The 24,290-nt window shown below is 48.2% G+C and overlaps 1 protein-coding gene across 6 annotated transcripts in view; it reads right to left on the bottom strand.

Annotated features, from left to right (window-relative positions):
* Positions 1–24,290, bottom strand: part of HERC1 (HECT and RLD domain containing E3 ubiquitin protein ligase family member 1) — a 2,088,313-nt gene that overhangs the window by 729,545 nt on the left and 1,334,478 nt on the right. For all 6 annotated transcript variants that reach the window (XM_078685198.1, XM_078685199.1, XM_078685195.1 and 3 more), the window contains exon 51: positions 112–317. In XM_078685198.1, coding sequence (XP_078541324.1) covers positions 112–317 — 206 coding nt within the window. The remainder of the gene's footprint in view (positions 1–111; positions 318–24,290) is intronic.

The following is a 24,290-nucleotide window of genomic DNA, read 5'->3' on the forward strand; positions in this document are numbered from 1 at the left end:
TAACATGCTCTTCCTATCCACCCCGAAATCACAAGGACACATCTACAAAATAACTGGATACAAAAAATACATACTGTACACGAAGACGAAAAATATATTTCTATTACTTACCCTATTCTGATGAGCTTCCAGTTTGATAAAAGAGCATTTCCTTAGATCACCAGCCATATCAGCAAATGTTTGAGGATATGTCTGATTGTCTCGATCATGAGCTGCTAATGTCCGAACGAGCTGTTGAGCAGCCCATTGCCTGTGCTGTGAAGACAACCTTGAAGAAAGACAGCAGGCGGCCAGTGCATTCGCCAGTTCCAGAGGGCCTGCAAGAATAATGACAGGAGAACTGGTCATTCAAAATTACAATCAAACCTGCTTAGCCGAACAATAAGATAAGCACAATAAATGTAATTAACTAGGTCTACAGACATCATTAACCTGAGTTTGGACAGTTATAATCAGTTCTACACAGTGCTTTAAATGGGAAAAAAATTGTGTAGGTACTCATTTAAATATGGCGCGGGGCTAGGGGCGTGGCCAAAGGCAAGACATGACATACTTATTGACTTCTATACTAGTTGTACCACATGCCAAAACACATGAGACAGGTTTTCATGAACAAAATAGGGTAAATCCTTCCACAAAACTAAAGACAAACGCAGTGATATTTTAACAATTCCTTGTTTTGTAATATATGCAGCTTGAATACTGTTATTTGCTGTTACTTGGCACAATACTATATATTCTCGAGCATGCAGACACACACAGAAAGTAATGAACAGATGTGCATTGACAAAGTATTCCACACATTTCCTTTAATATTCCTTCAATAGTGTCCCGATTTCCTCCCTCTTTTCTCTCGCACAAAAACACGCACGTAACACACACACATAATCAGACACTTACACAAAAGAATCGGGTAGGATTAAAGCCATTTTAACTTCCTGACCTCCCATGGCTTTCTCAATTGCACTGTCACCGGGCTGCCTCGATTCCTTACAACACAGCATGATGGTAACACCCAGATATACAAATGAGCCCATGCTGAATGGTTCAGCGGGGCTCGCCTCATGGCTACAGAAGAAATTTGTCATAGACAAGTTACCAGCCCTGGCTGCAATGCACCTATCCTTTAATGAGTACCTGTACTCTCCTCGGCAGTAGAGAAGTGCCGGTACTCAGTGATAAAAATAAGAAGTGCCGGTTGTAGGAAGGTGGATACCTGACTATGGTTACACCCCAGATTTTTTGCCTTGTGTTTAGCTGGTTTTCGACTTAGTTGGCCTGGGATCCTGCTAATCAGGGCCCCAGGCTATCTGCTCTCACAGTAAAATGGACTCCATGTACTCTAGGTACATCTCCAATTGGATATTGAGTCACCCTTGTGAGTCCCTGTATAGTGTACCATAGTTACCCAGGGCATAGGTGCACCCAAGGCCTACCAGGGGCTGCAGCATGTATTATGCCACCCCTGGCTGGCCATCCAAACTGACAAAACTGGCTGATCACTCAGCTGGGGCAAGGTTGTGTAATCACTCCTTGCTTAGATATAGTATTCCTATATCTAACCTTACATATAGACACATATGCACCTATGAGTCACTCCTATGGCAGGCCTTAACAATCTTGAAGGCAGAGTGCTTGGTTTTATGTGAGATGGTGCTCTTGCATGAGCTAAGACTGTCTGCAGCTTTCAGAACCATGTCCTTATAGCTGTTCTATGATATTGCCATACCATATACTCTTAAGTGCATTATGAACCTCGTGGTTAAATGCTAACTTTGGTTTGGCTTTATCGAAACATGTTGTGTGAGGTGTCAAACACTTTGGAATACTACCCCCTCGCCAGTTCTGGCGACGGGGGTAGCATTCCACCCTTCTAGAGGGAGAAGACATGTAATAACTATGAACCCCTGTTAAAGTTAAACAGAGCCTCAGCATCACAAAATGGATGCTGCTGCCACAGACACAAGTCTGACCTCCTGCTGCTGGGAGCCCTTCCAGCGAGGGAGGCTTGGACAATAGGTTTCCTGCCTTGGGAGGTGCTAGCACCACCCCAGACAGGCCTTATTGTATTGGAATAGGCAGGGCTGAATGAAATGAGACACTGCCTGGGGCACACAAGGTGTCCCATGCATAGCCCGGTTCAAACCAGTTGCTGGGGCACCCCAGCTCTGGCGGGAAACTGGGCAAAGGGAAAGGGGTGTAACCACCCCCTTCGTTGGTCCCACCCACAGGAGGGACCTAGTAAGTAATCCAGCCCCTTTTAGTTGTATAAAGGTAGGAGCTGAGTCCTGAGACTTTAGATTAATCCTGAATTGAAACTTGACACGAAACTCTGGACCTTCGACATTCTGCTGAAGCTGAAGACTGAAGAATCTCACTTGTGGCCAAGGAGTGACCACCCTGGGCAACCAGGCACCATCCAGCAAATCAACAGCTTCCTTTGTCGACGTTCCCGCCGGAACCCGAGCACAGAGCCCGACAAGACCCAGACATCCAGACCTCTCTGACCCGCTCTTCACGACTGCAGCATAGCTGGGATCCGTGGAGGCGACGAGACACGTGGGACGGGACATCTTGGAAAGCCTGCAACTTGCTACCTGTGCAGCTCCTGAGGTACGCTCGAAGCTGTGCACTGGGGATTGAGAAGCCCCGATCCCGAGGTCCATCTGCGACGAATATCAGCCCCCCACACTCCACGAGTTCTGCGTGGGGCCGTTCTGCTTTTGTTCTGCTCGACGCGTTGTCCGGTTGCTGGCCCGTTGGCTAGTAGCCTCTGTGATGACAATCCTTTTGAACCACATCGCTGGTCTGGTTGCTCCAGACTGGCCCTTGCTTCCCTGGAAAGGTGAAGCACCTCAGACCTTGCTGGTCTGCACCAGAAGCCTTTGTTGTATCCTGCGTGGGTTGCCTTTGCCAAGGCTCGTTGACTCCAATCCAGAAGTCGACCCCTCCATCTGCGAGATCCTTCGTGGGACAGTCCGTCTCCAGCACGTGGTCGTCATCGACGCCTCCTGGTCCACGTGGCTGCCAAGACAAGCTTCAAGACAGCACCTGATTGCTCCTTGAAGTCATCTGGTTCCTTCCTGGTTCCACCAGGTCACTGGCTAGTGACCCAGACTCTGTCCCCTCTGCTTTCAGGCCCTCTTCATCCTCGATCCATCCTTGGATCCACCCGGACATCTTCCTCCTGGTCGCCTGCAGCCTCTTTTCTTCAGGTCTCCATAGGATCCAACGCCGAAACCCAACACATCTTCACACCTATGCACCCGCCGTCCGTGGGTGAGGTAGCGCGAGTACTTCGGTGCTCCCAAGGGTATTGACTATCTAAGTCTCTAGTTGTTTCCTCCTATCTAAACCGGAAGTGTCCTAAATCCTTCTAAATCTAACTTCTAAGTTCCCATTGACTTTACATTGACCCCCGCGTGTGTGTAAAGACACTGCACGCGCCGCCTGTGGGCCTCCCACTCCTAAACTATTGTTAAGACAGTGTAGCCCCAGCGATTCCCTAGGCCTTTCCTTTTCTCGTGACGTGGTACTTATACCACTTTCTTATATATGGTTTGCTTCGCCCCTAGGTCCTAACTGTAAATTGTGCAACTTAACGTATGATAACTAAGTGTCTTGTAATGTGCTTTGGTCTCTGACCTCATAAAGAGTTCAGAGGAGTGTGTTAGAAATAAATACATATATATTTTATATATATCCTGTGTGGTGTCCTTTCATTTGATATTCAAGGGGTTACATATGGTAAAATAGCTGGCTTTACAAGCCCTAAAGAGTCTTTTAGACTAAGACTGTTCTGTACACGCTACCACTAGGATAGCTGGTCTATAAGGTTGACTTACAACCATCACCATAAGGGTTGTTTGGACTGGTGCAAGGTGAACACTAGAATAGTGATCATCATATACCAGGCCAACTTCTCACACCGGTACTCAGTACCTGTGAGTACTGGCCCATTTAAAGCACTGGTTCTACAGACACCAACATTTACGAGGGTGGTGGAGTGTTTTGTGTCTAACAATATGTAACAGGTGTGACTTTGGCAGGTTGATGAAGAACCCCAGCGAGTGCAGGAGGTCGGCCGTAGTCAGGAGGTGGGAGATGACTGTTTGGGGTGAGCCCGCCTTCAACAACCAATCGAGATAGGGGAAGACTGAAACCCCTGATCTGCGCAGATGAGCTGCGATCACCGCCATCACTTTCGTGAACACCCGAGGAGTGCTGGTAAGGCCGAAGGGGAGCACGATAAACTGAAAGTGCTCGTGGCTCACCGTGAACCGCAGGTAGCGCCGGTGGGCCGGCAGGACGGGGATGTGGAAATACGCGTCCTGCAAGTCCAACTCTACCATCCAGTCTCCTGGGTCCAGGGCAGCAAGGACCTGAGCCAAAGTCAGCATCTTGAACTTTTCCTTCCGGAGGAAGCTGTTGACACTCCGTAGGTCCAAGATAGGGCGTAGGCCTCCTTTGCCCTTCTTGGGTACCAGAAAGTAGTGTAGGTAGCAACCACGTCCTACTTCTGGCCCAGGAATGCGCTCAATGGCCCCCTTGGCCAAGAGGGCCGTAACTTCCTCCTGCAGAAGTTGCAAGTGATCCCCTGACATGCGGTGGTACTGCGGTGGCATGGCTGGAGGGGTCTCCTCGAAGATGAGGGAGTAGCCCCTTCGTAGGATTTGCAGCACCCACCTGTATGACGTGATGGTACACCAGTGGAGGAGGTGATGGTGAACCCTGCCCCCCACTGGCATCGAATGGGCCTGAAATGCCGGACTTGGAAGGCTTAGAGGCAGATGCTGCGGGAGCGGATGTGGATCGACCCTGCCGTTGTCCCCCGGCACCGCCACGGTGGTAACCGCGACCGCGTTGAGACTGGTTCTGCGCCCTGTGGCTGGCTGGACGTATGGCCACCAAAGGGGCGAATAGCAGAAGTTTACTGGCGTTGGCCTAGGCCCAAGGACTTGGCCGTAGCCCTGGAGTCCTTGAAACGCTCCAGCGCACTGTCCGCTTTGTCGCCAAAAAGGTGACGGCCATCAAAGGGCATGTCCATGTGCGTGGCCTGGACATCCCCTGAAAAGTTTGTGGACCTCAGCCAGGCGTGGCGGCAAACCGCCACTGTCGTTGCAATTGCCCTACCCAGCGAGTCCGTGGTGTCAAGACCACACCAGATCGAGTAGAGTGCTGCATCCCGCCCTTCCGCCAGGTCTTGGCCGAGCCGTGTCCGGGCCTCCTCCGGGCACTGTGGCAGCACCTCCGCAACAGTATCCCAGAGAGAGTGGGTGTAACGGCCCAAAAGGCAGGCGGTGTTGACAGACCGCAGCCCCAAACTCAGTGAGGAGAACAGCTTCTTCCCAAACTGAACATACCTTTTGGATTCCCGATCCGGGGGAGTGGTCGGGAATGCAGTCTGGGACGTATAAGCCTGGATCACCAGGCTCTTGGGGGTGGGGTGAACGGACAGAAAGCAGGGGTCGCCCGGAACCGGGCGGTGGCGTCGGGCAACGTTCCGATCCACAGGGAGGCCCGTGGAGGGCTTGGACCAGGTGCCTATCAGAACGTCAGTGAGGGCTTTATTAAACGGCAGTAGAGGCTCTGAGGAGCTTGCCTGGCGTTTGAGTACCTCAGTGAGGAGGTTAGTCCTCACGGCCGCGACAGGGAGCTCAAGGCCAAGGCCTTGGCCGCCCTGTTTAACACCACGCTGTAAGCAGCCCCCTCCTCCGAAGCCACGGAGGGAGGAGAGACGAATCCAGTGTCAGGCGAGGTGTCCAGACCACTGGCCTCCCCCAGCTCTTCTGCCCAGTCCTGGCTCAACTGGCACTGCTGTGCCAGAGGGTCCTCAGACCCCTCCCAGTCCTCCGCCGTCATCCATCTCCTGATAAACAGGTAAAAATGATGGAGCCGGGTCGTAGGTGAAGGCCTCACCCATCGACGCCAGAGACGGTGCCGAGCGGCACCGGTCTGAAGCCAGACCCGGACCGGGGCTGAAACCGGGGTCGATGTCGTCCGGAGACGGCACCGGGACCGACACCCTCGGGGTCGGCGCCAGCGGAGGAGTCGTGAGGTTGACTGGCGACGACCCGGATCCAGGCCAGGATACTGCGGGGCCCTGCGGCGTCGGGACTGGAGTAGACGACAGCGCCGGGGCCGAAGCACCCAGCGGCACCGGGGCCGGAGCCGCTGGCCCGCGAGGGCTCCCAGTCGGACCCGCGGGGCCCGAAGGCGCCTCGGCAGGTTCAGACAGAGGGAAGTGCAACCTCATGGCCGTGAGGAAAGCATTGATCTCCTCCGGCGTCGCGAGCCGCTTGGGTGATGTCGCCTGAACCCCCGGTTGCGCGAGCGTCGGGGGGGGGGGGGGAGTCAGAAGAGCGATGACGCCTCTTCAACTTCTTTTTCAAATGCATCGACTTACCTGAGGACTTGGAGCCCGACGAGTGGTGTTGACTCGTCGAGCGGCGATGACTGCGGCTCCGCGACCCGTCCCTCGACTTGCTCCGCGACCTCGAGAGGGGCGGAGCCGACTGCCGAAGCTCGAGCAGCTTACGGTACCGCTCCTGTCTAGCCTTCGAGGTCTAGGCCCGGCAGTCGGGGCACGACTTGTCATCATGATCGGCCCGAGGCAATAAAGGCACCGACGGTGTGGGTCGGTCACCGACATCAGGCGGTGACAGGCCTCACAAGGTTTAAAACCAGGCATCCCTAGCGGCACCGCGAGTCGAAGGTTGACTCGAAAAGTGATCAAAAGAGATCAAAAAGTCACTCCAAAAATTAGTAGAGTACTGCTCTCCCTGGATCTGCGCTTGCTGGCATGGAAAAAAGAAGAACTGACGTCAGCGTGCGAGGGCGTCGGCTAAGTACTCCGACAACGTCATCCCGGCAATCACGACGCCGACAACGGACGCAGAGCCGCAGACGACGCCAACAGACGTGCAGGGGTACTGCTGACGAAAACTTTCTGGATCCAGGAATCTAACACTAACCTGTTTCTTTCAGATTGAAATAATTAAAAGATTGATGTGTGACCTGAAATAGAGAAATACTCACTGTAGCTAGTCCATGCACAGGTAAAGCGAAAGAGATAGGGCAATTTATGGCAGCATACACTTATATCAACAATGGGAACTCACATAATATAGTTGTTATTTTATGAAATACAAGAAGCACAAAGCCCAATAATAAATCCCAAAGCATCACTGCTGTTAAACGTTGCCTTCTATCTGCTGCACTGATTGTAACCCGTCATTCGAACCCTATAGAGACTTAAGAAACAAACAGTGGCAAAGGCAATAGATTTGGCATCTGTACAGTGAAAATTGGAAGACGAAGTTGAAGAGTAAGAGAAAAAGATACTAATAGCTGAAAGGTAGCAGAGCAGGAAAAAATACTTTAGGCAGTGCAGCAGAAAGAACAAGTGCAGACTTCTCATGAAATTTAAATTTGCACATCAGTCTTTGGAGCATATTTAATGCACGCAAGAGCAGTATGTGGAAAGCCAGCACTGGTGGTGTGTGAGGATATGTTGCTGGTGGGCAGCAGAAGTAGATGGGAGTGTAGCTGGCACTACAGAGTAGTATGAAGACCTGCTATAGTTGGGGAGTAGGAGGAGGTGACACTGGTGTTCAGTATATGATGATAGCACTAGTCATCATCATGAGCCGGGACACTCCTCGGAGTAGCTGTTGTGTGTTATAAGATTACTTAACATAACATGACAATCTGGCACTGGTTAGAACTGTTAGAGCGACAGTGGTAGAAAGTAGTCTGAAGTACTACGACTGATGACTGGTGTAAGTAGCTAACATAAGTGGGCAGTAGTTTGATGGGCTTGCATTAATGGCCGGTGTAAGTAGTTAACATAAGTGGGCAGTGTGTGAACTATTCAGTGACAAGTATTGTGAGAAACTGCCACTGATGGGTGTAATAAGAAATGGACGCTAGTTGCAATGTCTGCAACCAGTGTTGCTGAGCAGTGTAAAAACAGCACCAAGAGGTCACGTGGAGCTGCGATCCCAGCAGGCATTGTAAGGAGATGTCAAAGGTGAGCAGGCACTATAATGAGGCAGCTTTAGGAGTGTGAACTGATCATCAAGAGAGGTGTAATGTGCTGGTACTAAATGGCAGTGTAAAGGGTTTGTATTTGGTGCCACTACTGGGCAGCATGATACACTAAAAATTATTGTCAGTGTGCGGAGAATGAACTGATGGGCAGTGTAACAAGTGTGCATTATATGCACCTGTAGTAGTGAGCAGTGTGAGGAAACTCAACTGTTTGGCAAGGAGTAGTTGGTGATGTGATGGCATTAGTAGTAGGCTCTAGAGTGTACTGTAAGGCTCCGTCAATTATAGGGTGTGAAGCTGGCATTGGGAAAGACCTACTAAACTAAACATGACATTTATTTTGACAACTACAGTCTGTTAAATGTATACATTTACATATTCCACATAAGTAAAAAACTTTTACAAGATCGAAAGTACTCTTACAGAGAAAAACCCGCCAAGGCTAATATCCTCATGTTGAAGTTGCATGTCTATCATAAAACCTATTGCGGTTAATCATGTTGGTGCACAGCATTTTATAAATAAATGTTTTACATTATTACGACGCACACTTAAAAACACAGAGTAATTCAACAATACACAAGAGCATGCACACTTACAATTGAAAGCACATACACAATTTTATAATACAAAGTTTGCTCCGGTCTCGGCACATTCTATGCAGATACACGAGAACCCTGCAGCCGGGATAATTGATAAAATCCCCCATAGAGAAATGAAAGAAGAATGACCTTCAAGTGTTACCGTGCAATAATTTTTTTTTTTTATATAAATCTTTTTATTAGTTTAAACAAGAAATAAGACGTGTTGGGTGCAGTACACTTAGTCAAAATGGTAAAACAATTCTCCAATATCAGGATAAATGTAGGACAGCAAGAAAGGATACTGAGACATCGATACCCAAAATTAATCGACAGTATTAGGCTAAATACAATTCACGGTATATCCTAAGCGTTCCAACCCTCAGACCCCGTCCATCCACAGAATCAGGATAATAAACTCGTACAGTCCACCAGATACTAAAAATCAGGATGAATGAAGGATAGCTATACATACAAAAAACAAAAAAATATAAAATAAACATAACAAAACGCGCACTCCCCAACCCCCCTCCCTGCACCCCTGCATGTAGCTTATGCCACCCCCAACTGGCAGTGTGCCTGTCGCCCCTAATCTATTCTACAATAACTAAAAATAGTAAATGGAGGAGGGCCATCGGTCAGGTCCCCAGCCCCTCTCTCCCCCCCGCCACTTCACAGCTTCCCTTATAGTCATGAGTTCATCGAGTTCAATATGTAAAACCTGAATCAGGGGAATCTTTGTTCGCCTATCTCGCCACCCGTTACCGATGAAATAAATTGAGTCCCGCACATCCACCAAATTCACCAGTGTTACCAAGCAGTCATTTATTCTCAACCCTGTCCCGTCCGATCAAGCGCACAAATACTTTCCAGCCAGTCCGCCGTCACCTCGGGAGAGACAATGAACCAGGCAGTTGCATTAAGTTCCATCCGGAAGCAAGCCGAAGATATCAAAGCATATATTATCTCTTTATCTTAGGAGTCTTTTTTCATCGACAAAAATCCCTGATGTTGTTTTGAAAACAAGTGCGCAAAAACCAGAGAGTGACGGATAAAATCATTCACGAACAGACTTGATGCTTGACCCTTGTCCCGGATGTCTGATATTCGGACATTAGTTCGCCGTTCTCGTCTGTCTTGGGCAGTCGACTTGTTATCCACAAGGGGTTTCGAGCTTGACGCTTTCACATCTCCTGCATCAAGGAATTCACACCATTTATTGATTCGGTCATTTTAAGGTCCAGGATATTCGCTGTTCCATGCAACTGTAAAACGTCCTCTCTCATTTGCCCCATCTCAAGAGTAATGGCATCCAGTTTATGGTCTAAGGCTTGTATTCTCCGGCCCAGGGAGGAACAAGCCCTACAAATGGCCGCCATTACATCTTCCAACGTAGGTTCCTCCCTGGTTGGCGCCATCTCTTCTTCCCCAGTGGTGCCAATTTTCGTCTCCACCAAAGACCTTTCGAGCAGGATAGATCGAGCCAAATCATTCGATCGAGTCTCTATAGTCCCAATGAAGGAGCGGGCCGGTTTTGTATGCTATTTCGTGCATCGTGACTACCTTCTGCGCCCACACTTGGAAGCGAAATCCCGCTCCGATACTCTTTAACGGCAAGCGTACGATCCCACCGATTTTCCGGGGCACACCAGGGCTGCCTGTGAGTTATGCCCGCATCACTCGGGCCGAGTTGCAGTCAGCTTCGGGGCCATCGGAACTCCGGGTTTCGTCATTTATGACTTTCCGATTGCAGCCGTCGTGTTTTCCCACGCCCCACTGTTGCTGCTATTCGAATTCGGGGTCCACCGTTAAAATCGGGCGCATCTCGACTTCCAACCAGGCTGATCGGTTCCTTCCAGTCCCTCGTGGCCGATGTTGTTCAATTGGCCGCCGGCCACTTCATCACCTGAGGCCCCGGCTCCGCAGCTGGTGCAGGCCGCAATCTTAAGGATGACGTTTCTCCGGTTTCAAAGCTGGTGGATCACTCGGGATCACACAGTCAGGTATCATTTCAACTCATCTATGCGGGGGCAGGGCATAGGCACAGGATAAATAACAGGATCTTGTGGCAGGGGCAGAAGGTCGACGGAGCCGAGAGCCTAGGCGGCCATCTTGGTCGCCGGCTTGGCTCCTCCTCCACCGTGCAATAATTAAGAACTAAAATTGATTTTAGACCGGTGCAACGACGCACATTAAGAAATTGAAAAGGGACGTCTATTGTGCAGAATACGTCGTGCACAAGTGGAATGAATAGAATTGATTCACTGACATATCGTGATTTTAGAGAATATGATGAATAGCTGACCACAAGCACCCTCATAGTAAAAACTGGGTTGTTGGTGGTGGAAGCAAAGATTTTTGTTTTAATTGTCCTGAGGAAGGTGGTGCGCACAGCAGGATCCACCGAAACGCGTCGACTTGGATTAACTTGATTGATTTTAATTCATTTTCTTTGGTATTTTGTGTTATGTTTTATGATATATGAATATGTATAGCTGATACCTTAATAAGTAGTAATTGTACACCTGACCGGTATCTTCAAATGTTTTAAAATCTTTTTATAATAAAAGAAACCTAATGGTATATACGCCCTGGCAACGTAATATATTTGTAGATAGTAAGTGCTTTTGTGGTCCCACTTGTGGGGTTCTGAGTAAATGAGAGTTTTGAGTGACGATAATTTTTGACTGAGAACATAGGAGAATATTAGGAGTACTGCAGTAGAGGCAGTTGTACGACAAATTCACAGTGAATATAAACAAGGGAACCTTTTTGTTTTATTGTATTACTTACCCTGTTCCCTTGTGGCTAAAGGGGTTACTCTCCTTCGTTTGCTTTCCTTCCTTCCTTTCTTTCATACACAATTATCACCATTATTATTAATCCTTACTAACATTCCGGGAACAGGGAGGGGTTGACACACAAAATCAATTTAAGAATGCTTGCACACAACCAACAGCCAGTCTATTTATACTGGAATCACTCTTCGTTCACTAACAAAGATAGCCAAAATTGACAATTTCTTCTCGAGATACTCTGAATCCTTTATAATGGGAATGAATTCTCTGAATTAGACATATTCCTTGCCTATTTTGAGGGAAATGGACACCATTTTCAGTCTTATTAAGAGGGACTAGGTCCTCTGCAAATAGATGACAGGATATAGCAGTTGCGGCCGGCATGACTCACGGGGATGGGGGTCACGTAGGGTGGTTAATTTTAAAATAAAAAAAAAATAGTTAACTTCTCTTTGCTGGTCCGGTCAGTCCCGTGTTGTCCCGCGATGTCTCTGCTCCTCAAAGGAAACAGGCAGACTCCCTCCTGTCCCTTAAGTCAATAACAACGCTGCAATGGCTGCGTTGTGATTGGCTGGGAGGCCCACCACACAGGCAACTAAGGGTAGGCCATTTTCTCCATATAAAAAGGGATAGGGCGTATGACAGGTTTGGTTGGCCCTGGGGCCGACCAAACAGTCAGCGCCTTAAGAGTGGGCAAGCCACTCCTACCATGCCCTAGAGCAGGACTACCTACCCACCTGCCCCCAACCAAACCCTTCTGCTTTCTATCAGTGCCAGAAGCAGAAACATAAAAAGGTATTATAAATACCATTTTATGTTTCTGCTTCTGTCACTGCGAGAAAGCTGTGGGGAGACGGTCCTCTGACCACATGGAGAAGCCACCCCTGAGATACAGTGTACCTCCCATGTTCGGAGAAAATCAAATTTTATGTCCTTGATTTCATGGAAAGATCTGCAAGAATAGACGGAGTATGGTTAGACGTACCTGTAGGAGGCTGGCTTAGTAAATGGTGAGCACTTTGAGTGAAGCACCTTGCACTAATCCAGACAACCCTTATGGTGATTTTAGTGGTCTTAGACACCCATAGAAAGCTCTATAAGTGGTAGCTGTGGATAGCAGCCTTCAGTCTTGAAGGAGTGTTAAGCAGCTTGTTTTTACCAGATCTAATCATGTAGAGTAGGTTAAACGAACTAGAACCACAGAGTGTATATTTTTTACACAACACTCACCAACACATTGGTATATCTCCTACCTGAACATATAAACACAAATACACAACAATACTTCAATTGTATACAGGTTAAGTAAGCACAAAATACAAAATACAGTGGTCTCCAGGGGGAGACCAAACCATATACTAAAAAAGAAGGCTCAAGCAGCTCACCAAGAAGGAAGGCCCATGGTGCAGAGGATGCAGGGAAGACTCTGTACTTGGCAGGAAGAGATGCTGGAGGCTCAAGCTTCTTGTAGCCCAAAGCTATCTGGAGTGCAGAACCAACAAGCCTTGGCAACAGCAAGTCGATGTGGTGCACAGGAGTTTGGTCCCAGCGGTTCCGACGAGGGATACTGGCCTCAAAATTGCAGAGATGACAGGTCAGGCCTCGAGGGTGTTGCAGAACCACCATCTGTGTTACTGAGCTTTTCAAAGTCTGTGGGACATCAGAAGCAGCAGACAGGTCAGCTTTGTTGCGGTGCCTGCAGATGCAGGGGAGTGCCTGCTACACACCAAGGGAGATAACTTGGGGTGTCCTTGATGCCCACAGGTCTGTTGAGGATCCTGGAAGAAGCACAGACACAGATGACAAAGAAGACTTGCAGAACAGAGAGACCAGGCACAGCAGAAGTCTTCCTTGATGCAGTCTCAATTCCAGGCGAAGTCCAAGTGTCCAGACGGTCGAAGAGTGACGTGGTTTCAGGCTGGAATCTTGTCCGACAGCGAATCTGCAGAGCCACCCACAAGTAAGCTCTTAAGTGCCCTAGGGAAAGGCTTGGAATGAGTCAGGTCCCGTTCAGAGAACAGAGGGGAGGATACTCCCATATCCTTTGTCCAGTTTCGCGTCAGAGCGGGAGTCAAGAACTCCCAGAAATGGTTCCAGCTAAAGTACCATTGTGAGAAGTTGGCCTGGTATATGATGTTCACTATTCTAGTGAACACCTTGCACCAGTCCAAACAACCCTTATGGTGATGGTTGTAAGTCAACCTTATAGACCAGCTATCCTAGTGGTAGCGTGGACAGAACAGTCTTAGGCTAAAAGACTCTTGAGGGCGTGTTAAGCCAGCTGTTTTACCATATGTAACCCCTTGAATATCAAATGAAAGGACACCACACAGGATATATGTAAAATATATGTGTATTTATTCACTAACACACTCCTCTGAACTCTTTATGAGGCAAAAGCACAGAACAAGTTACACTTAGAAATACTTTAAATAGCACAATTTACAGTTTGGCCCTAGGGGCGCGTAAAACCATATACTAAGTAAGAGGTATAAGAACCACGACTTGGGAAAGGAGAAGGCCTAGGGCCTAGAGAATCGCTGGGGCTACACTATCTGACCCTTAGGTTAGGAGTAGGAGGCCCACGGGCGGCGCGTGCAGAGTCAGTACTCTCACACGAGAGTCAATAGAAAGTCAATAGGAACGTAAAAAGATAAGTAATGAAGTTTTAGGACACTTCCGGTCTAACTAGGATTACACAACTAGTGAATCTGGACACTAGGATAGTCAATCCTTACTGGAGCACCGAAGTACTCGCGTTACCTCACCCACGGGCTGCGGGTGCATAGGTGTCAAAGTGTATCAGGTTTTGTCGTTGTTCTCAATGCTGCAGGCGACCAGGAGGAAGATGTCCGGGTGGATCCAAGGGTGGATCTAGGATGAAGAGGACCTGAAAGCAGAGGGGACAGAGTCTAGGTCACTAGCCAGTGACCGGGTGGAACCAGGGAGGAACCAGACGTTGTCGAGGCGCAATCAGGTGCGGATGTGAAGCTTTTCATTGCACCCACGCGGACCAGGAGGCGTAGAGGATGACCAGGGGCTGGAGAGTAGCTGTCCCACGAAGGTTCTCGCAGATGGAGGGGTCGACTTCAGGATTGGAGCCAACAAGCCTAAGCAAAGGCAACCCACACAGGATACACAAAAGGCTTCTGGTGCAGACCAGGAGGGTCTGAGGTACTTCACCTTTTCAGGGAAGCGAGGGCCAGTCTGGAGCAACCAGACCAGCGATGGATTTTCACAAGGATCGTCGCCAGAGGGCTACTAGCCAACGGGCCAGCAACCGGACAACGCGTCGAGCAGAACACAAGCAGAAGGGCCCCACGCAGATCTCGTGGAGTGTGGAGGGCTGGTCTTCGGTGCAGGAGGAGCTCGGCGTCGGGGTGTCTCAGTCCCCAGTGCACAGCTTCGAGTGTGCCGCAGGAGCTGCGCGGTTAGCAAGTTGAAGACTTTCCAAGTTGCCTGGTTCCACGGATTCCGACGCCTTCCACGGAGCTCAGCTGTGCTGGAGTCGTGCAGTGGGGTCAAAGGAGTCCTGGAGTCCAGGTCTTGTCAGGCTCTGCACTCGAGTTCCGGCGGAAACAGGACAAAGCAAGCCGTTGAGTTGCTGGATGGTGCCTGGTTTGCCAGGGTGGTCACTCCTTGGCCACAAGGAAGATTCTTCAGTCTTCAAGTCGGTTGAATGTCGAAGGGTCCAGAGTTTCATTTCAAGTTTCAGTTCAGGATCAAATCTACAGTCTCCTGGGTCAGCTCCTATCTTTATACTACTAAAGGGGGCTGGGTTACTCACTAGCACGTTCCTATAGGTGGGACCAGGAAGGGGGGTGGTTACACCCCCTTTCCTTTGTGCAGTTTCGTGCCAGAGCTGGGGCTGGAGTGCCCCAGCAACCGGTTTGAACTGGGGTATGCATGGAGCACCTAGTGTGCCCCAGGCATGTCTCATTCTATTCAGCCCTCTCTGTCCCAATATACAAAATCCTGTCTGGGGTGGTGCTCGCACCTCTCCAGTCAGGAAACCTATTGTCTAGGCCTCCCTCGCTGGAAGGACTCCCAGCAGCAGGAGGTCAGACTTATGTCTGTGGCAGCAGCATCCATTTTGTGACGCTGGGGCTCTGGTTAACTTTAACCTGGATAGTCAGCAACAACATGTCTTCTCCCTCTAGAAGGGTGGAATGCTACCCCCATCGCCAGAATTGGCGAGGGGGTAGTATTCCAAAGCGTATGACACCTTACATGACATGTTTAGATAAAGCCAAACCAAAGTTAGCATTCAACCGCGAGGATTATAATGCATTTAAGAGTATATGGTATGGCAATATCATAGAACAGCTATAAGGACATGGTTCCGAAAGCTGCAGACAGGCTCAGGTCATGCTAGGGCACCATCTCACACATAACCAAGCACTCTGCCTCCAGGATTGTTAAGGCCTTCCAGAGGAGTGACTTATACGTTACGGTGTGTCTATAGTTAAGGGTAGAAATAGGAATACTATACCTAAGCAAGGGGTGATTACACGACCTTGCCCCAGCTGAGTGATCAGCCAGTTGTGTCAGTTTGAGTGGCCAGCCAGGGGTGGCATAATACATGCTGCAGCCCCTGGTAAGCCTTGGTTACACCTATGCCCTGAGTAACTAGGGTACACTTGTACAGGGGCTGATAAGGTGAGCCAATTCCCAATTGTGGATGTACCTAGAGTACATGGTGTGAATTTAGAGAGAGTGCATCTGGGCTGTGGGACTGATTAGCAGGCCCACAGCCACATCTAAGTCGAAAACCAGTAAAGCAAAAGCAAAAAGTGGGGGTTACCATAGGAAGCAGACCCTACTCTCCTACAACCATCTCAACTGGTTTCCTCGATAGAGGAAAAGAGGGGGGACTGGGAGTTGGATTAGAAGGTCCAGAGCCTGTGCTCCTAAGAATTTGGTGACCTCCTTGCATACTTTAGTTGGATCACAATCTCAAAAAATGGGCTTCTGTTCCTGTGATAAGAAGAGAAATAGTCGGACAGGTTACGTGTGACTAAAGCGAGGTCATGAAGACAGTCAACAAGACTGTTTCATGTTGCCCTCACAGATCATCAAGGAGATGTCATGCTTCAACATAGCATTTCCTGTAATATGTTTTTATTCCAGACAGGGCGGTCCATTTATTAAAGTATTGCTGGCGACCTTCCCAATCAGTTTTAATCCACAGCCATGCACTCACTACTCTTACCACCTCACTTGCATCCATCATACAGCAATTTTCTAAAAAAGACCTTCGCTAAAGTGACCCTTCAGGGGACCTGTATGGCATTGCAGCGCCGGCCCAACGAGGAGCACTGCCTATGATGGAGCATGACATCCCCTTGGGCATGTGTGAGGGCAACATGAAACAGTCTGGTTAACTGTCTCCATAACCTCGCTATAGTCGCACACAACCTGTTCAGATCCTCTCTCTTCTTCTCACAGGAACGGAAGCTCATTTTTTGAGGTTGTGATCTAACTAAAGTATGCAAGGAGGTCACCAAATGTGCCCTTCTAAGCAGTCTAGTGGTTGTGGCAAGTACCCCCCATCCCACCCCAATATACTACGTCCTGTCTGGGAGGTGATCACACTTCCCTGTGACAGGAAACCTATTGTTCTACCTTCACCTGCTCAAACTTGGCTCAGCAGTAGGAGGGCAGAATCAGGTCTGTGGTTGGCAGCGGCAATTGTTTGTTGTCAGACCGTGAAAGGCTGTAACCAGGAATACAGGGGGTACACCAAAGGAGCCTCACAGTACATGAGATCATACTTCCAACACTGGAATCGGTGTTGGGGTATGATACCAACATGTTTAATATCAAACAAGACCGGGTTCGATACAGTCACTGTATAGTTGGGCATCTCGTAATGACCGATATCTACTATTTGTATTAAAATGGCTAGTGGGACTTACAAAGCCTGGAGAATCGACTCTGGGGTTTGCAGCGGTGTTCCTCCTCATGCAGGGACACCCTTACACATATAACCAAGCACCCTGCCTTCAGGACAAAAAGCGGTACAAAAGGGGGTGGTGATGGACGGAGCATATGAACCAATCAAACACTCAAACCCAGTCAACAGATCTGGGTTTAATCCATCACCGTTCTTTAGCCCACTCTGCCACCCCAGTTCAGACATGGCCATATACAAATCAGTCTGACCCTGTGCCTCATGGGAACAGTCCAGCCCGAACTGCCAAGTCATGCCTTCCCTGGACCGGAATCAAGCTTCCTAGGACCAGTTTCGGGCATTTCAGCAGTATTCAGCCAGTCTTGCTTGTATCCAGTGGCAAAGTGAGCAAGGGACTCAACGTCTGAGCATACCCTGCCAACTTATGGTGAACAAAGCGGTACAAAAGGGGGTGGGGCGGAGACAGCCCACTAGGCGCAGACTTGCTTTTAACAATGAGCCTACATGTGGATTTTGGGCCCTAGCGCAGCCAGCACATAGGGAAAACTATCAAACCTGTACAATTTTTCAAACTGGACACCTAAGGGAATCCAGGATAGGGTAACTTGTGCACCTCTCGCCAGGTTGTGTTACCCAGAATCCTGTGATGGAAAGTTCTGGGATCTGCGTGGATCCACAAAATTCCACCCAGCCCGCACTCCCAAAAGTCTTCCAAGAAAAATGGTACCTCACTTGTGGGAGGATCAAGTACCCATAACAGGCAAGGGCCCAAAACCTATTAAGGCGACTTCAAAATTATCTATCACAAAACAACCTGGTTTTGCAAGGGGGGTTTCCATGAGTTTTTGACCCCATGCTCCGCAGCCATCTAAGGAAACTTACCAAACCCACACATTTCTGAAATCTAGACACCCTGGGGAGTCCGGCAAGGTATGGCTTGCATGGGTCCCCGAACATTTCCCTACCGAGAATCCCCTGTAAACCTCAAATTTAGCTGAAAAATCACTTTTTTCCTCAAATTTCTGTGTGGGAAAGTAATGGAATCTGTGTGGATCCACAAATGTCCTTCTACACAGCATTCCCTCAGGTTTCCCGATAAAAATGGTACCTCACATGCATGGGCGAGTCAAGTACCCGCGACAGACAAGAGCCCAACATCTATTGAGGCAACATCCAAATTACCTATCAAAAAACAACCTGGTTTTGCAAGGGGGGTCACATGAGTTTTTGGCCCCGGTCTCGGCGGCCACATAGGACAACCTACCAAACCCACAAATTTCTGAAAACTAGACAAGCGGGGGAGTCCAGCAAGGTATGGCTTTGCGTGGGTACCCCAACATTTCTCTACCAAGAATCCACTGCAAACCTCAAATTTTTTTCTCACATTTCTGTGTGGGAAAGTTGTAGGATCACCGTGCTGACACAAATTGCCTACCACCCAGCTTTCCCCCAGGTCTCTTGTGTGGGTAGGCATAGGGGCTGCAACAGGAAATGGCCCAAATCCTACTATGGAGACTTCAAAATTACCTTTAACAAAACTACCTGGTTTGGTGAAGGGGGGGGCACCTGGGATTTTGTCCCCGGGCTCGTCGCCATCTAGGGAAACCTACCAAACCCACACATTTCTAAAAACTAGACGCCCTGGGGAGTCCAATGAGGTATGGCTTGCATGGATCCCCCAACGTTTCCCTATCCCGAATCCCCTGCAAACCTCAAATTCATTATTATTATTCATTATTATTATTATTATTATCCTCCATTATTGCTTTCATACCCATTTCTACCATTAACTGGAAAGAGGTTGCAAGCACAAAAAACAGCAAAAATAAGAAAAGTCCCAGAAAAATGCCAAAACTGTGTAAAAAATGTTGGTTTTCTGACAAAAGTCTGCTTGTCCCGGAAAACTGGGAAGATGGTGATTTCAGCATCACAACCCGTTTTTTGATACCATGTGCAGGGAAAAAAACAGAAGTTTTCATCTGTAGCCCTTTTTTCCCCAAAAAACACAATTTAGCTGTATTTTGGCTAATTTCTGGGTCCCCTCCAGAGGAATCCACAAATCCTGGGTACCTTTAGAATCCCCATGATTTTGGGGAAAAAAAGGATGCAAATTTGGCGTGGATACCTTATGTGGTCAAAATGTTTCAGGGGCCTAAGCGCGAACTACCCCAAATGGCCAAAAAAAGGCTTAGCACAGGGTGGAAGTGGGGGGATTGGGGGAGGCCTAGCAGCGAAGGGGTTAATCTTTTTATTGAAAAAACAAACATGTAAATATCCCATCATTGCATATTAACTAGCACGTTATACAACATCAGTAGTGCAGGTCGGGGTACAGTATCACATTCTATGGGTATGAGGGGAAAGTCCACTCCTCTCTCAACTATTTGTAATGTCAATACCATAATTCCACGCCGGAGGTGTTGATGAGTGTCAAGGATCTATACGTGTCCCTTGCCCTCCATATTTTCTCCCACTTTTTGGGGCATCCCCTGTTCTGATAGACAGTTTTTTCAGCCAGGCAACACCAGTTTAGGTCTCGTTTCCAGGCATTGAGTGTCCCTATTTCCTGTACACCCTAAAAAATGATTTTTTAATACAAGACTATCAACTTAACTTCATAAACATGTTACTTACCTTCAACTGTTTGTGGAGGATACTCTCTTTAATCGCAAATTCTTCACATTATATTCTTCACAAGCACCAGACTGGATACAGAAAACTTCACAGAGCAGTGCTCCCACATGCTGCGCAGCTCCGTGCCCACTCCACACTACCCTGGAAGGGATGGTGCAGAGTATGAACAATTGCTGGTATCAGTGTGCTAAATATTAACTTGTACCTTTTTAAATGTTTTAAAATGGTCATTTTGCAGAATGGGAAGGTGGGAGAAATCTGCAGTTTGATAGAGTATTCATCAGACAGAGCGTTAGTGAAGGTAGATAAGTTGTTCTTCTGATGGATTCTTCTAACCGCAGATTCATCATCTTATAATAGATATCAAAGTAGTATCTTCTAAAGGTGGACGGATTGTGGACCAGACTCGGACCAAAAAAAACCCAAAAACCTTGCAGGACGGAGTGGGCAAATGTCCTTTTAGCCGGACCTGGTTTTAAAGGCAGTAGCGCTTCATGAACATATGCACCGATGCCCACATCTCATCCTGGCAAATGGCAAGGACAGGCGTCTCTGTGAACCAATGCACTGATAGCAGTCCTAGCACTGGTAGAATGGGCTCTCAGACCTTTCAGGAGCAGATTATTGGCCTGTATGAAGCAGATCTGAATATGGAGCAATATACACATCAACAGGGTCAGCCTTCCCATTCTTTGCTTTGGAGAACCTGACCAAAAGTTGATAATCCACTCAGTGGTCCTTGGTACGATCAATGTAAAAGTTCAAAGCCCTTTTAGGGTCCAATCAATGAAGCCTCTCCCCCTCTTTCACAGAGTAAGAGGGAGCAAAGAACGCAGGCAGACTGATGGACTGTCCAATGTGGATGGGTCATGAATTTCGGCTAGAATATTTTCCGAGGCCCCCATACCACCTTGTCTGAGAAAAGAAGGACAATATAGTTAGTTGCACTGCAAGTGCATGAAGTTCACTCACACAATGAGCTGACATAATCACAATGAGGTAAATGGTCTTTAAAGTAAGGAAACGCACATGTGGTGCACACATAAGAAGTGTCAAGACCAAGGTCACACTGTGAAAACACAAACGGTTTGGGAGGGAATACATGTGTCAAACCTTTTACAAATCTTCATCACAACAGGTGATTTCAACAAGTACCTTTGGTCCTGCAAACATAGAAAGACCGATAAATAATCTTTATCAGTGCCTACGGCAAGGCATTCCAGAGCCAAAGATAAAAAAAAAGAAAGGACGCCTGACAGCTTTGCTTGTAAAGAGTCAGTCTTGTGAATGGAATGCCACACCAGACCACAAATCTGTACCAGCACTCAGCATAACTGGACTTTGTTAAAGGGCGTGTGATGTCAAGGATGACATCCAACACTTCCAGCGGCCGATCAAATGCACTCAATTGCAATCGCTCAATCTCCACGCATGTAGATGGTACACATTTGGGTTGAGAATCCTACCTGGTTTCTGAAACAGGAGGTCCTTGAAAAGTGGCAGCCTGATTGGAGGACATATGCTCATTACCAGAAAGTCTGGATACAAATATTCTCCTGGGCCAGACCCAAGCAACTAGTATAATGTGGGCCCGGTCGTTCTTGATCTTTTGAAGACCTCTGGGTAGGAGAGGCTAGGCGCAAAGTCGTACAGGAGTCCTATGTTCCATTCCAGGTGGAATACATCTCCAATGTGTTTCCTTGTGGAAAATCAAAGGCACAAAACTTCGGACAATGCATGTTCTTGACTGTAGCAAAAAGTTCTAACCAGGGTTCTCCACTGTTGGAAAGCTCCATTAGCCACTTCAGGATATATATGCCACTGGTGATCTGCCAGACCCCGGCTGCTCAATTTGTCTACTGTAGCAATCAGAGACCATGCAAGATAGAATGTGACAAGAAAAATGCCCATAAGTTCTAGCCACCTCCAAAGACCCAGAGCCACCTGACACAGTACCCCATCTTCCCTGCTTGTTATAGTACCACGTGGCGGTGGCGCTGTCTGTGAGTAATTGCATCAACTTCTACCTGATGAATGCCAGGAAGGCCTTCAGAGAAAGACAGGTGGCCCGCAACTCCAGCAGACTGATGTGATGTTGGCCTCTGCCAGAGAGCACAATGGCCTCATTTTCAACTCTCCGAAAGGGCCTCCCTAGCCAATCACAGACACATCCATCGCCCCCATCATGGGTACCAAAGGAAGAGGGGTCTGCCAGTAGAACAATTATGTACATATCTCGAGCTGTCTCCTCGAGGACCTGGTTAATCATCAGTCAAATTGCCTTGATGCTAGGTCACTGGAACTTCAGGTTCAATTGAAGAGCCTGCATGCTTCACCTGGCATAGCTAACAAGCAGGATGCAGAAGAGTAAGAGGCCAAGAAGCCTTAAGGTTCCTCTCACCATGACCGAGTCTGAAACAGTGGAATGTCCTGAACTTGTTGCAGTGGAGGTAGAGCTTCTAATTTCACTGTTTCCAGGATTGCTCTAATGAGTAGAAGCTTCTACAAAGGAGCTAGGTGGGACTTCGGCTCGGTGATAGTGAACCTCAACAATGTAGAGGTTTGCTGTTGTCCTGAGGTAGGGCACAAGTGACTGAGGCAAGCCCGCCCTTAACAGTCAGTCATCAAGGTGCAAGAATATAGGTATCTCCACCTTTGGGAGTTGGGATGCAACCACAGCCATCACTTTCATCAAAATCCAAGGGGCACAGCAAACTGAAAATGCCCTGGTCTACCTAGAACTACTGATTATGTCTGTGCAGGAGGAGTATATGAGAATAGGCATCCTGCAGGACACCGATCATCATTCGGTCATCCAGAGAAAACAGGATCTGGGCCAGTATGAGCATTTTGAATTTGTTTATTTGCAGGAAGCCATTCAGAGGCTGGATTTCAAGAACTGGACTGAGGTACCTGTCCTCCTTTGGAATGAGGAAATAGCAAGAGTAATACGCTCCTCCTATTTCTGAGCCTGGAACCATCTACATGCACCTTTGGAGAGCAACAGCCATACTTGGCATAATAGAATGGACAGGTGCTCATCAGAAATCCACTCTGGTGTGGGAGGAATAGTAGGTGGGGCAGAAAAGTACCGCATAGTACTTTGGAACGATTTGCAAAACCCATTTGTCTGACATGATGGATCACCAACCTGGGAGGAAACGCTCAATCCTGCTTCTGACTGGCTAGGCATGTGCCACTAAGAGGAACTTTTAAAAAAAAGTTTATTTATTGGAAATTAAACATACATAGCTCTCCTTCATATGTAAAAAACAGTCAGCATTTTGTAGAGGATCAAGTCACATCAAGTTATACAATACTTTTCAGATATTACGCCAGTTCTTTTCCCATCAGTACAGGCCAGGGATCCAACATTGTGGGATGCGTGTCAAGCTCTACATGTCTTACACATATGCCTCGGAAGGGGAAACAAAACCAAAGGGCGGGGGGGGAGCGAGGGGTCCATTGTTTCATGAGTTACTCAGAAGTGTCCCGTGCTCCAGCAAGTATGCTTGGAGTGGGCCCCATATATCTCTTGGGCGGGAAGCAGTTGGAAGTAGTTCGGCAAATAGGCTGGTCTGGTCCTGCCACAAGATCATATCACCAACCCAGTCCTTGAACTTAGGTGTTCTTCCCCGACGCCACCTACATGCCGCTCGACGTTTTGCCAACATGAGCCCAAAGGACACAAACTTGCGGTGTGTTGCCGGGATCTGTTCAGTATACCCTAGCAGTGCCACCAAAGGAGACTTTGGAATTGGTATGGAGACCATGTGTTCTAATGCAATGAAGATCGTATTCCCATACTCATACACACCCGGACAAGACCATGCTAGGTGGAGGAAACCAGCGGATTCCGCCCTGCATCTATCACATATGCTCGTGTCTCGTAACCCAAATTTGTGTAACTTTAATGGAGTACAGTAACTACGCTGTAGAAATTTATAGTCCGTGATGTGTAGGCGGCTATTCGAGGAAATTTGTTCCGTTTGTTTGCAACAAAAAGCCCATTATGTGTCAGTGAGAGGGTGTTCCAGGTCGGCGGACCATTTGTCCCAGGCTGCACAGGTGTAATATGTAGCATCGCACGGTATTGCGCGGACACAAGATGTGAAGCTATGGGTGTGCGTAATACATGATGTAAAGGTGCAAGCAGTCCAGGCTCCACCGGGTAGTCTGGCGTGCAGTCCTTCAGTCCATGTCATAAGCGAGTGTACAGTAAAGTTTCCATTGTGTTAGGCGGGGGGTCCGTGAAGAGTTGATGTAAGGTGCGGAATTTACAGTTTAAGTATAAATCGCCCCACTGGCGGA

Source organism: Lissotriton helveticus, chromosome 3_2, assembly GCF_964261635.1.
Source record: "Lissotriton helveticus chromosome 3_2, aLisHel1.1, whole genome shotgun sequence".
NCBI classification, from domain to species: Eukaryota; Metazoa; Chordata; class Amphibia; order Caudata; family Salamandridae; genus Lissotriton; species Lissotriton helveticus.